The sequence below is a fragment of the Podarcis muralis genome, chromosome 13 (genome assembly GCF_964188315.1).
Source record: "Podarcis muralis chromosome 13, rPodMur119.hap1.1, whole genome shotgun sequence".
Lineage (NCBI taxonomy): Eukaryota > Metazoa > Chordata > Lepidosauria > Squamata > Lacertidae > Podarcis > Podarcis muralis.
In genome coordinates, this window is record NC_135667.1 from 29,297,665 (window position 1) to 29,311,152 (window position 13,488).

The window sequence follows — 13,488 nt, forward strand, 5'->3', positions numbered from 1 at the left end:
CCCTCCCCCCCAAGTCTTTTGCCCCTGCATGTTCTTCTGTCTTCAGTGCCAAGCACAATTACTTAATCTCTACAATGGGAAGAATAACCAGAGAACTGGGAGGAATCCAAAAGTTATCAATTCCAACCTATTGCATGAGACAAATCTGACAAAGTGGAAGGCTGTGAAATTAAATAGGAAAGCAGTTATCCGTATGATAAAGGATCAAGCAGTTTTTAAAAGCACTGCAACGACTGCAGAAATTTTGGACGGGAATAAACAGGAACAGGGCTGACCACCTGTTGCAGAAATGAGACGTTCATCCCCAGAGACACTCCTGAGGGCAGCTGCAGATGTTTACAGTGGTGCCTCGCAAGACGAAAATAATCCGTTCCGCGAGTCTCTTCGTCTAGCGGTTTTTTCGTCTTGCGAAGCAACCCTATTAGCGGCTTAGCGGATTAGCGCTATTAGCGGTTTAGCGGCTATTAAAGGCTTAGCGGCTTAGCGGCTAAAAGGGTATTAGCGGCTTAGAAAAAGGGGGGGGGGAGCGGAAAAAAATCGCAAGATTCGCAAGACGTTTTCATCTTGCGAAGCAAGCCCATAGGGGAAATCGTCTTGCGAAGCAACTCAAAAACAGAAAACCCTTTCGTCTAGCGGGTTTTTCGTCTTGCGAGGCATTCGTCTTGCGGGGCACCACTGTATTTTCAGATATGGGGGGGATACAGAAACTGAAGGCAATCAAAGATAGGAGGTGCTGTAAAGAATTGTCTGTCTGTCTTGCAGAGACCCTTTCATCTCCCTGGTGATAGTGTCGATTAATACTGCCAATAATACTGCCTGGGCCTCGGGCTCAGGGGGTCAGATTTGACCCCCCACCTAGCCTTTTTTACCTTACCTCTGGGGGTTTTCCCCTAGCCTCCCTCCTCTCCCCCAAAGCCACACCCCTCCCTTTTCCTGACCCATGCCCTCCTGACATGAGTCCTTGAGCTGTGATAATGTTGTTGGCTTGGCAAGCCGAAGGTGTGTGTGTGTCTGCGTAGAAACCAGAAACCTCTGGCTTTTGCACAGCTGGAATGTTGCCGACTCTACAAAGCTAAGAGTTCCGTCTGTGGCTCCACCCCCTTTAGCCCTGGAGCCCCACCCACCACGACTGGCATGGTTGCCCATGGAGGAATGTGGCCTTTAGACTGGAAAGCTTTCCCCACCCTTGTTTTAATGGTAGCAGGGAGAGACGGCCTCTCCGTAGCAGAACACCTTGCCTTGCATACAGAGAGAGGTTCCAGCTTCAATACCCAGCAAATTCAGGAAGGGCTGGGAGATAACCCCACCTGAGATTCTGAAGTCAGTGCAGATGGACCAATATAAGTCATCTTCCTAGGTTCTAGTAAGTTGCATTTATATGCTACCTCCTTTAGTTCTGAGTTGGTGCCAGATTTCCTGCTGGGCTCTGGCGTATGTGTTTGGCTCCGCTTTTGCCACGCTTATAGTGCAGAAGCGCCCCTCCGTATGACGGCATTGGTGAAGCAATGCATAGTTGCATGTGAAATGGAGCAATTTGCAGACAGCCCAGGATGAATGCACCCCTCATGCACTGTGGTTGCACCAATGACATGTTGCAGAAAATTTTTAAAAAGAAAAGAAACCCCAAATCAATCTGGAGGAGCCTTTTAAGGTGTTTTAGCTGTGTGTCCGTAGGCCTTCCTCTCCCTCCCCATCCTTCAGGGGAAACTGATGTGATTTGTAGGAGACTGTGGCCCTCCTCCTGTTGCCCCTTTCGCCCATTTGCCTCCCCTTTCCTTCTCAAACTGCTCACCCAGAGTGGCTTTAGAGAGAGAGGCAGCAAAGGATCTTTGGCATGAATTTTGTCCCTGCTGCGTATCTGGGAAAGCAGAGAGATGGCCTGGCAGGCTTGAGCACTGAGCTCTGCTCAGCAAATGCAGCATGACCTTGTGAGGATCTACTAGCGCTCAGGTGGTCTCTCTCACCCCACCCCCACTGCCATCTCCCTCCCCCTGCGGTGGTGGTGGTGGTGGGGATTAACTAGCGGTTGGTTGGTCCTCTGTATGGTTTCTAGCCCAGTGGGACAGTCGGGTTGCCATGGCGATGGCTTCACAGAAGCTCCTCCAGCTCTCCTTGTCAAGAGACGAGTGTGCGTCTGTGTGTGTGCGTATGTGAGATCAATGCTGGAGTTGGCCCAGATTTTCCTGGCCTCTAGGGAGGAGGGGATGGTTGAGGGGGGGAGAGGGATGAAGCTACGTCGCTGTCAGCTGAGCTCTAATTTCCTTCCCAACCCCACACTGTGCAGAACACAGAATTATTCCTGTGCTGAACATTCATATCCTCCAATTAAAAAAAAAAAAGTCGTATAATTATTAATGTATTCCAAACAAGGGTATTTCTACAAAAGTGCTTATTTTACAAAATGTGACGATTTGTCTACTTCTTCTTTGAACCTGGTTTTTTTGTGTGTGTGTGTTTAAATAGGTGGGGTTTCTCTGGTAGGGGGAAGAAACTGGATAGTGAATAGCAGCAAGGAATTATTTAGGAAGAAGGAGCGGAGAGGCTATGTGGGAGGATAAGGGATTAAAAAAAAGAAATAAGGGAGGCATGCAAGGCAATGGCTCTCCATCCTTAGAGTGCTAGAGGCGCTTTGCTGATAGCTTGAGCAATGAGAACTAGAAACCTGATGTGTAAATCATAAAATTGTAGGTCCTCGGTAGTTCAAAATATGTGTTGGAGAGCTTCCAGGAATCCTTTTTGCTGGGGAATCGTTAAGAACATAATTACAATTACTTTGGCTGTGGCACCCCAGTAATTCCCCTAAGCACAGCATTCTGTCTTCAAACAACTAACTGAGCCAAATTTGTGCCTTTAGACTGTTAACAGACCATACCTACTCCCAGTTAATCCGCAGCATTTGATAGCCAGAAGTGGGGCTTTATTTAAATCTGGGTTTCACTGGAGTTTAGTTGGGAACCTGATTTTCTGTACCAACGCTCAACCTGTAAAATATGTGATGCAGAAATATAGAAGGCTGACTTTGTGTGTATGCAAACACCTTATGCTCTTTTCAGTACTGGAGGGATCACAGCCAAACCTACCCTCCTCAGTATATCTTAGCAGCTGAAACATGGAAGCATGGCCAGTTAATCCCAGCAATATATATGTGTGTGCACTGAGGAAGGCATCTCTCAGGAGAAAAACAATATTTTACCAGCCATAAATAGTCATATTTGTTTCAGGGGGAATACAGTCCTCATTTCCCTCTCCTAAGTTCTCTTACAGTTGTAATAAGTAGATATGCATCATTAATGATGCTTTCCAGCAGTTTTCCTGGAGCAGACATTAGGCTGGCAGGCCTGTAACTTCCCAGATTCCTGCTCAATGTGTTTTTCAAAAGGATTGGCCTTTTTTCCAGTCCCTGTGTAGCGAGGCTGATCTTTGGGACGAGTTACAAATTTCTATAAGGAGATCAGCTATGACAACATTAGCTGTCCTCCGTGAATAATGCTCTCAGCTGCCGGGAGCAGAAACTTGCTGGTTGCAAAGTTCTACACAAAGCAGTCATTCGTACAGGTCAGAAGCAACGCACAACCACACTATCTTTTTACAGCAAGCCAGGTGCTGACTCTCACCTGGCAGGAGAAGCAACAGAGGGAGAAGAGGCCGGGATCAGGTGGGGTTTAGACGATGCCTGTTTACATAGGCATTTTCTTGATCTCTTTACCCAAGCCTCCTGCTTTAATTAATGTGTTGTTTTAATGGGATTGTTTTATTGTGTGTTTTAATTATGCACGTCTAACTGGTTTTTGTACTTCGTAAATAGCTTAGAAGCCCATTTTGGCATTAATTGGTTTTCTTTATTTGGTGGTGAGGCATCTCCACGCCCGCCTCCCTCAAGAACTCTGAGGGCACCATCCAATTCTCTTCTGCACATTGTAGTGATTGCTTGGGGTAGGTGAGTGAGACAGTCTTTCAGCAAAGCTTGTCCACTGATCTCCCCATTGAGGAACCCCTTGACCAGCTTCTGAGGACCCCGTTGCAAGAGAGGTTTTTAAAAAAATAAATAAATCACTGCTTTAACCACTGGGTGTTGTAGAAAATCATGGCAACTAAGTGAATCAGCTTCAGAATTCAAAAGTAAAATGTGGTTCACGCCCCCCCCCCCATTTAAAATGTTTTTGGTTTTCTTCACACACACTGGACTGGGGTGGGGAACCTGTGGCCCTGCAGATGTTGTTGAACTACAACTCCCAACAGCCCCAGGTAGCGTGGCCAGTAGTCATGGGTGTTGTAGTCTGGAAACACCTGGAGGGCTACATCTTCTGTACCCCTGAAGTGGTGCAATGAGTGAGGCCTAAGAGAGTGTCTTGGTTTTTCTCACCTTCCCCCACCTTTTAAAAGGTTTGAAAGGTTTCTCCCCGTCTTCCCCCACTCTTAACAACAAGTTAGGAGTGTCTTCTTTTTTAAAAAAGTGTAAAAGTCAGACTTATTAAATTTACTCCTTGGAATCTGGTGGCAAAGGGAGCAATATGTCCAGCAGGCACAATTTCAAATAGCTTGATGGAAAATAATATCGGCATAAAAGCTCTGCCAGTGGAGAGTGTTTTTCCTAACCACTTAAATGGGGTGGTGTTAGGCTCCCTCTACTGGTACAGAACTATAAAGGCATTTTATTTAGTCTGCTGAAAAGCCTTCGTCTCTCAAGGCCCTTATGCATGTAACAATAACTGTGCAGCTATCCATGTTTTCTGGTCAGCAACTAATTTTACAACAGCTGTGCTTTGAGGAAACGATAGTCCATCCTCAAAAGTAGACTGCCAACAGGTTCTTTTTTCCAGAACCACCTCTTTCTCCTCTCTTTGCTTTTGGGTTGGCAGCAGTTCTGCTGCTACTATTCAGGGTGGCAGATCTGCCCTTCGGGCCTCTAATTGCTGACCTCTAGCACAGTATAATTTTGAGGCATTTAACGCATATTAATAATAAAGTGTGATTTATTTCATTCACTGAAATCCCTGTCCTATTCACACTGGAAACTACAGGCCAATTAATGCAAACAAATAATTGAAATTATATATCCTTCAGTATATTTTAAAAAAGCAATTTCCTTATTATATTAACTCTCCCCTACTGAGAGTTAATCCTGTGTACTCCATGAATATTATGTTTTACATTTTACCCGGGAAAGTGAAACTCTGTGACCTGTATAAATTCTGCAAATAATAGCAAAAGATGTGCATTTTCCTAATTTGCAGAATCTATTCAGCTTTCCCACCTTTATTATTCTGCATAACTCTGGTTTTGCTAGCCATGCAAAGTGGCCCAGAGCTATCCAGTCCCCTAAATCCCAACTCTTGACAAGTAGAAGTTTTAATCAGCCTCCTCAGCAGGCTCTTCTTACATTTTTATAATGGACCATTTGGACGCATCCATCTTTGTCCCCTGTCCAACTCACGTACTAGGTGTTTCTGTGGCTGTGAAATCTAGCATTTTCTCCGTGGTGTTACTGAACAATTGGTAAATATTGATGGAAGATGTAAAGCAGTGCCAGATCATTTGTTCATTTATGACATTTATGTTTAGCTCAAGGTGGTGTGTGAACATGGTTCTTCCCCTTCCCCTTTAATCCTCACAACCACCCTGTGAGGTAGGTTAGGCTGAGATAAAATGACTGGCCCAAGGTCACCCAGTGAGCGGGGAACTGAACTCTGGTCTCCCAGCTCCTAGTCCAACACTCTAGCCACTGCACAACACTGCTGCTCTCTGTTTTAGATCTTAGCTACAGTAACACCAAGGTTCTTGCAGAAAGGGATTGCCAGCTGCAGATTTGAAGGTCTGGTGCCCTGGGACAATGAAGCATCTCTCTCTCCTCCTCTCTTATGCAGCACTCAGTAGCAGAGAAAGTTCGGACAATCAGGAAGTGCCGGAGCCGGCCCCTCTGTGAGTATCCATGCCCCCACTAAGGATGCAAAGGGAAGCCAATGCAATTACTTCACTGCTACTCTTTTTTGACAGGTGCTCAGTACCAGCAGCATGCTAGGTGCTGCAGAGCGGCGCTTGCCTGCCTTTTTGGTATGGCAACCCACAAGACCAAATTCACTTGGTATGGTGACTCATTGTTTTATTGTCACGTGAACAGGTCTCCAGCAGCTGTCAGTTTTCTGCACTATAACTGCGAGTTTGCATGTTTCATAACCCTTATTTGAGGCATCTAAGCAAAAAAATTAATCAATGTGGAAACTGTTGAAATATGTGCAGTACTTAAAAAGTTATTCTCAGTTATGTTTATGGGAATAAGAACACCAGCCATCAGATTGCAGGCTCATGCTTTGTAAACTATAAAAAATTACCGGTATTCTAAAAACATACAGTTGCACAAGCTGTATTAGATATAATCAACTATGGATATTTGTGATAGTTTTCTTCATGATAAAACCCATTTTAGCAGCTGTTGTGGGGGTGGGGTGCTGAGCTAGCCTTTTGCCACTGAGTAGTTCTGTTGGTTCTCAGACATCATCCCAGATCATTATGGACACATAGGGTAAAGGTATTACAGTCGTACCTTGGAAGTCGAATGGAATCCGTTCCAGAAGTCCGTTTGACTTCCAAAACGTTCGGAAACCAAAGCACAGCTTCCAATTGGCTGCAGGAAGCTCCTGCAGCCAATTGGAAGCTGCAGAAGCCCCATCGGACGTTTGGCTTCCAAAAATTGCTTGCAAACTGGAACAGTCACTTCTGGGTTTGCGGCGTTCGGGAGCCAAAACGTTCGAGAAGTAAGTTGTTCAAAAACCAAGGTACAACTGTATTTCTTATTTTTGCTAACCAAATCTCAAATCACACTTGGCTTGACTATTAACTAACCTTGGCAGCAGATCTGTGGATAGCTCACCATAAAGTCCTCATAGAGGGAGTTGCTTCGAGTAGTTATTATTACTCAAATGGCATCAAAGGTGAGTTGTAATAGTCACTCAAAACAGCTCCCTGTAAACTGTCATTGGCTCTGCCACCAGCTGCCAGTGAGGAGTTCCCAAGTGTTAAGGTGTAAAATTTAAGCCTTTCTGATGTTCAATTACAAGCATCAATGCAGTATTGTAATAAGCCAACAAAACAAAAAATTGCACAAGGTATTCATCATACCTGTTAAAAATCAAAAACAATAATTACTTAGGGTTTACTTATGAAGTTCCCACTCACACAGGCTTTGTGACCCATTTGCGGGTCACAAGCCACAAGTTGGAAAATGCTGCTGTAGAGAACATAGAAGAAGCATGGTCTTTTCTCTAGAGAGCTTACAGTCTACATAAAGCAGAACTGTGGAATCACAGAATTGTAGACCTGGAAGGGACCCATGAGGATCACCTAGTCCAACCCCCTGCAGTGCAGGAATCTTTTAGCCCAATTTGGGACTCGAACCCACAACCCTGAGATTAAGACTCTCATGTTCTACCAACTGAACTATCCCAGGTGCTTACAAACAGCAACAGAGATGAGGAGATTCTGGGGGTTGGCCAAGTTGTCATGAGATTTCATTCGGCATTGATGCCCATATATCACATTTTAAGTCTATCTTTGCAACTTTGAAGAAACTTGCTTTCACTTTAAATATGAGTTGTAGATTTCCTTAAGATTCTGCACCTCACACTCATTTCCATACTTGAGCAATGCTGTAGATTTGCAAAATACACACCATCCTGGGTGTGTCTGGCCAGCCATATTTGAGTGTCAAAATCCTCAGGATACAAGCGTCAAACAAATGTGCAGAAGTCCATATCTGAGGTATCTATTGTTGGGTGGTACTGTTTTATTCTTCAGGCATGGGAATCGTGTGCAAATGCTCCCACCCATCATATTCTCATTTCATCTTACAAAACTATCATGTCAGAGAGAGTCAGACATGAGTCTTTGGATCCACAGGTCTTGGGTGTGGAGGGGAATTTTACGTGGGGCACACATTCATTCCCCTGCCTTCAATATGAAACAATTCAGGACAGCGAGATCTTATCAGGTGGGGCTAATCCTGGACTCCTTAAGGAACAAATGGGGAATCTGTGGCCCTCTGTATATTGGACTGCAGCTCTTAAGGTCCCTGGCTGTTGACCATATTGTGTGAGAATGATGGGAGATTGAATGCAATAATATCTGGCGGACTATCAGTTCCCCATTCCTGCTTTAGAGTATCTGCTTATGCTAGGCATGATTGTGGTGTTTAGCTTTAGAATGGTGTCTCTTCCCAAATGACTGTCTTCTCCTTCTTCCCCCAGGCCTGGAAATGGAGTCATCTCCCCAACAGCTGCAGACAAAAGCTTACGTCCGGCAGTTCCAAGTTATTGACAATCAGAACCTGCTCTTTGAGCTCTCTCACAAGCTGGAGTCCAACAGCCAATGAGGCAGCTGCCCACAGGGCAGGCGTCACTAGCAAAGAATGTTTACTCTGCGCAATACTCGAGCACTTTTTGGATGTACAGGGGTTCCTCCTTAGGGTCTGACCCTGTTGGGAGAGGAGAGCACCGAGTCACCAAATGGCAGGGATGGCCAAGCTTGGTCGGGATGTCCCGTCCAAGAAATCCTGGTGACTGAGGTGCAAAATCAAAACGGCACCTCGCCTTCCTACGGTTTGAGCTTGGGACACAATTGGCCACAGAGTTCTCCTGCCAGGGCTGGCCCCGAGATAATTTTGATGCCAGAGATTGAAAATCTAACTAGCACCTTCCTGTCCCCTCGTCCCTCCCCCAGCAGTAAAAAAGCAAACAACTATTTAAGTAACCGAAAAATGTGCTGCTCTTTTAACTGTGCCCCCCAAATCTACTGCCTTTGCCCATTTGGCAGAGCTCTCTTGGTCTCCTGTGTGAGCTTCATTTAAGGGAAGGGAGACTCCGCCAGAGCATCCCGTGAGTGGGACTTGCGCAGAAGAATCTCCCAGGGAGTATTGGGGCCCCTTATCCTCCATCTGTCGGTTTCCCTCTCCAAACGGCGCTCCAAATCGGTTGCCTGAGGTGACTATCTCACTTTGCTTCACGGCAGAGTGTAGAGAAGTTTGGAGGACTGAACCCAAAATGGCCCGAGCGGATGGAACAGTGTTTTGTGGAGGAGGTCAAGACAAAGCAGGACATCTTGACTTGCTTGTGGGACAACTCACACTAGCGGCCAATGCCCTTTCTGGCAGTTTCCCTCCCCACTATAACCGTAATCGAACAAGTCCTTGAAAACCAAGAGTTTGTGAATCAGAAAAATAAGCTTCCGGTCTCATGAGTCGGACATAGTACAGTTGCCAGAGGCAGTGTGTGCAGAAACGTCAAGAAATGTCAGTTTGCTACCTTTCATTTATCCTATTACACTACTCTTTATCAGTGGGCATTTTTATTTCTGTATTAGAAAGGTTTGATGTGGAAACATTATTATTATTATTATTAAGAATAATTCACAGGAGACTCTCAAAAGTATTTTTTTGGTTCTGTTCTCACAGAATGTTGCTTTGTTTTTAAAAAGCTGGTCCAGGTAGTGGGAAAATGTTTTCCCCTGGTGTTCTTAAAATTCAGTTTTGATTGGCTGTGACGGATAAGACAGTATTCAATGATTTCCATTCTTTGGGATCTAAGCTACAGGAACTTAAAACACCAAAATTATAAGGCTGTCGTAGTTCCTTATTGGGGCAGAGCCAGTGCGGTACAGTGGTTAGAGTGTGGGAGGCCAGGGTTCGAATTTCCACTCAGGCTCACTCAGTGACTTTGGGTCAGTTACTGTCTCTCAGCCTAACCTACCTCACAGGGCTGTTTGTTGTGAGGATAAAATGGGGAGGGGAGAACCACCGCCTTGAGCTCGCTACAAACTTAACTAGCCTAAAAGTCCTTTCAGGCCCCCACAGTACTGCAGTTCTCTGACGGGGACTTAGGGCTAAAGATTTGCCTTAACAAAGAATCCTCGTCACTTTCACCAAACTACAATTCCCAGGATTCTTTGTGGGAAGCCATGACAGTTTTAATCGTAGTCTAGATATACAGAGTTTCTGGTTTTGGCTGCTGTCCAAATGTTTTTTACATCTCTTTGTGTTGAATAAATTTATTTTTAGGTAGGTTATTTTTGGGGAGGGGTGTTGGCCAGAAACCAATTGTCTCTTCCTCTTGAACTGGGCTCTAGATATAGGTCACTCTTGAGTCCTGGGATGTGTCCTTCAGCAACTTCGAAGAGCCTCGGAGGGGCAGGGAGATTTCCATCTCAGGATAGGATAGTGGGGTTTCCCCTCTCTATATTATCACAGGGACATTGGACATTCACAATAACACTTAACTATATTGTCCCTTGTTATTCACACAGTTTTGATGGTTACACAGTAACCATCAAATAAAACAATTTTTGTTCTCACTTCTCCAAAGTGCCTTTAAAGGATGCAATGTGTTGATTTCAATCTATCTTCACGTTAATCTGGAATAAACTATTGAGATTGATACAAGACTGGGGAAGATTTCCATAAACTTTTATGGAAACAGCATGTTGGAAGAGGGATGATCTTTTTCTGTACTTCCCCTCCAATTGTGTGAACAAAAAGTTGATTTGAAGTGTACTGTACGAATAAGGTCAAGTGACCTCAAAGAAAGACTTCAGTTCTCAAAAGTGTTGAATTTAATCCATGCTGGTAATTGTGAGATCAGAACCAGAGATACTATTTATTTTGGATTATTTAATCTGGGACAACTGGATAGAATTTAGTGGACCCTCCCAATAGGTTTTAACCAACTTTCTGTGACACAGATTGCCAAACACACATATAGCCCAGCCCTTCCCCCACAGAGAATTTGTAATCCACCCTACAGTTGATTATGAGGGTCAGCAGTGGGTTGCAGTGGGATAGTCCTGCTATCTTGCAAAAGTACTGAACCTCCTAGCATCTTTCAAGAAACACAGGTGAATTATTTATCTTCGTTATACTTGCAGCAACTACTTGGAGCAAAGCAACTAAAAAGTTGCTTTGAGCTTAGGGAATCCCTGTGATACCAAGTAAAATCTCTGGGTCTTGCCCTATAACTTCTGCATGGAAGAATCATATCTCAGGGCTACGTCCCAAAAGCTGTGTGTTCCCCCTGGAATTTGTTTCCAGTGCCATGATCTAATCCTGGAAATGTGAAGTAATAATAAGAATGCCTCTGAGCCAGTCCAGAGTGCATTGTCCACACTACTGAATAACCACAGCCCATTCCCACACATTTCTTGATTAGGGGGCAGGGATTTCAGGTCAAGAGAGAAAGGTGCCTGCTTCTCTTTTTAGAAATGAACTGCTTTCCCTACCATGTTTCTAACAGCTTTAATATTAGGTCAAAAATTGATATCAAAGTGCAGGTGTTGTAAAGAATTTCTCTCGTTTTTTTTTAAAAATGGCTTTTCTCTTTGCTGACCTCCTCCCTTTCTCTTTGATAAGGGTTGTTTTTATTTGTGTGTCTTTGGGGGGGGGGTTGCCTCTTTTTCAGGGGTGAGGAACCTGTGGCAATCTGGAAGTTTCTGAGCTTCATCTCCTATATATCATTGTTGCTGGCCGTGTTGGCTGGGGCTGATGGGATTCCAGCAACATCAGGAAGACACCAGGTTCCCCATACCTGATCTAGTGGCTTTCTGTTCAGGGACTTTTCATTTCAGGGTCTCTCGCTTTTGTCTATATTTCTTTTTCTCTCTCCCGGTGAGAGTTTCAGGTCCTAATGCGAGGATGTGTATATATTTATATATATTTTTAACAAGACACTCTTGAATTGTACATTTATTTTTTAAAGAAGAGCCTTGTATCATTGGGCAATTGTACAGTGAATTTTCTACTGTTGGAATGAGGGGATCGCTTGCCTACACATATAACCCTACAAGCTTCCGCGAGGTGGAATGTAAGATGTATTGTGTTGTTCTGGGGAAGCTTAGGGTTTTTTGGGGGGAGGTCTGGCTGTTGTTGATATTATTATTAATAATAATTATTATTGTTGTTATTGTTTTGGTACTGCAGCACTTGGGTAAGAAGCCAATGGTGGAAATAAATAATTGTGAAAAATAAAATCAGTGGTCGGCTTTTATACAGATTATTAGGTAAAATTCTTTTATATAGTGCCATCAATGTATGTGGCTCTGCACACAAGGCATACAATCTAAAAACAGATACAATAAAAATGAGTAGTTTAAAATGCAAAATTCAGTGGAATACAGTGAGCTGGCAGCAATATTGTGACTTCTTCATATGAAATGTGAGTGAACAAACAATGGCAATTTCAGACAGGTAAACTTCTAACGTGGAAGCAACCCGTGTTGATAATAGAGCATCTTTCGTATATATAAATCTGTTTGAATTTGAGAGTGAACCTAGCTTCTGGTTTTAACCCAGAAAAGGAACTATACCTAGGTATCACTGCTGTGCTTCTAAGAGCACAAAGCCCCTCAGTGTGAGAACAACCCCAGCACAACAGGGAATCCTCTTGCTTGCAACCATGGGCTTTTAATCAAGGCCTCTGTCCTCCAGCATTTCACAGATGCAAACGGGGCATGCTAGCAACACCCCTATTCTCATACCAAGACTAGTCTGCTGCATTCATTCATTCAACAGCCCGTCTTTCATTGTTTCAGTAGTCATGATGATGCTTATTCTACAATCTGTTATCAACAGATTGCATAGACAAATGCATAGAATTGTGGAGTTGGTAGGGGGCTTGAGGGTCATTTAGTCCAGCCCCCAGCAATGCAGGAATCTTTTGCCCAACCCACAAGCCTTGAGATCAAGAGTTTCATGTTCCGCCGACTGAGCCAGCCCAGCTGCTACTAAGTGGGAAAAAAGAGGCTTCATTCAGCAGATATGCACTGGAGGGCGGCAAAACACATACACACATCCCGTATGCAGTCGAGATTTACTGTAATTTACAGGCTACAGATGAAGACTTCAGAAAGTCTCTAGGCAGTAATGGGCAGTATAACACCCGCTGTATTATACAAGATATAAGGCACCTTTTAGGGGCTGCATAGCCGCTTTTCGGGGACGTTATCGGGCGATCTTTTAGATCCCTATGATTTCATGATTCTTGTTGTACATCGGCGTGGCTACTTCGATGTGGTTAGATGTTTCTACTTTACACAACGCCTCCGGACTACATTGCAGGGTTGTCGTGAGCCACCTTCCCTGCCTAATGCTGCAAGGGCTTTCAACCTGCAAAGTGGAAAACAATCCAGAATTGCCGCAAAACCCCGTCCAACATCCATCCCCTACAGTTTAAAACGGTGGGCTGCGTCGTGCATTGCACAGCTCTTGCAAACTCACAAGTTATCCTCAGCCTAAACCTGCCGCTATCCTCCTTTGCTGGGCCTGAAGGGATATTGGGGGGGGGGGGAGAGAAATCCCCTTCACGGGCGCTGGAATTACGAGTCTGAAAGTTGCGAGTCTTGCGATTTCGTGTTTCCAGTGTCCTTCCCAACATGGCCGAGCTGGGCACCGATTCTTCTCAGGCCTCTTGGACCTTCTTAATATGGCGACCCACGCACCCACCCAGCCTCACT

At 44.5% G+C, this 13,488-nt stretch overlaps 1 protein-coding gene and 1 long non-coding RNA gene across 3 annotated transcripts in view; one reads left to right on the forward strand and one right to left on the reverse strand.

Annotated features, from left to right (window-relative positions):
* The window catches only part of RAPGEFL1 (Rap guanine nucleotide exchange factor like 1), a 68,192-nt gene extending 58,721 nt beyond the window's left edge, over positions 1 to 9,471 (forward strand). For both annotated transcript variants that reach the window (XM_077917290.1, XM_028703429.2), the window contains 2 exons: positions 5,865 to 5,919; positions 8,241 to 9,471. In XM_077917290.1, coding sequence (XP_077773416.1) covers positions 5,865 to 5,919; positions 8,241 to 8,365 — 180 coding nt within the window. In that variant the 3' untranslated portion in view covers positions 8,366 to 9,471. The remainder of the gene's footprint in view (positions 1 to 5,864; positions 5,920 to 8,240) is intronic.
* Positions 9,472 to 11,422: 1,951 nt separating this feature from the next.
* LOC114582417 (uncharacterized) lies at positions 11,423 to 13,464 on the reverse strand. The gene is made up of 2 exons (XR_003703449.2): positions 13,253 to 13,464; positions 11,423 to 13,141 (listed from the first exon to the last, which is right to left on the reverse strand). It is a non-coding gene; the product is annotated as an uncharacterized LOC114582417 (long non-coding RNA).
* Positions 13,465 to 13,488: the final 24 nt, after the last annotated feature.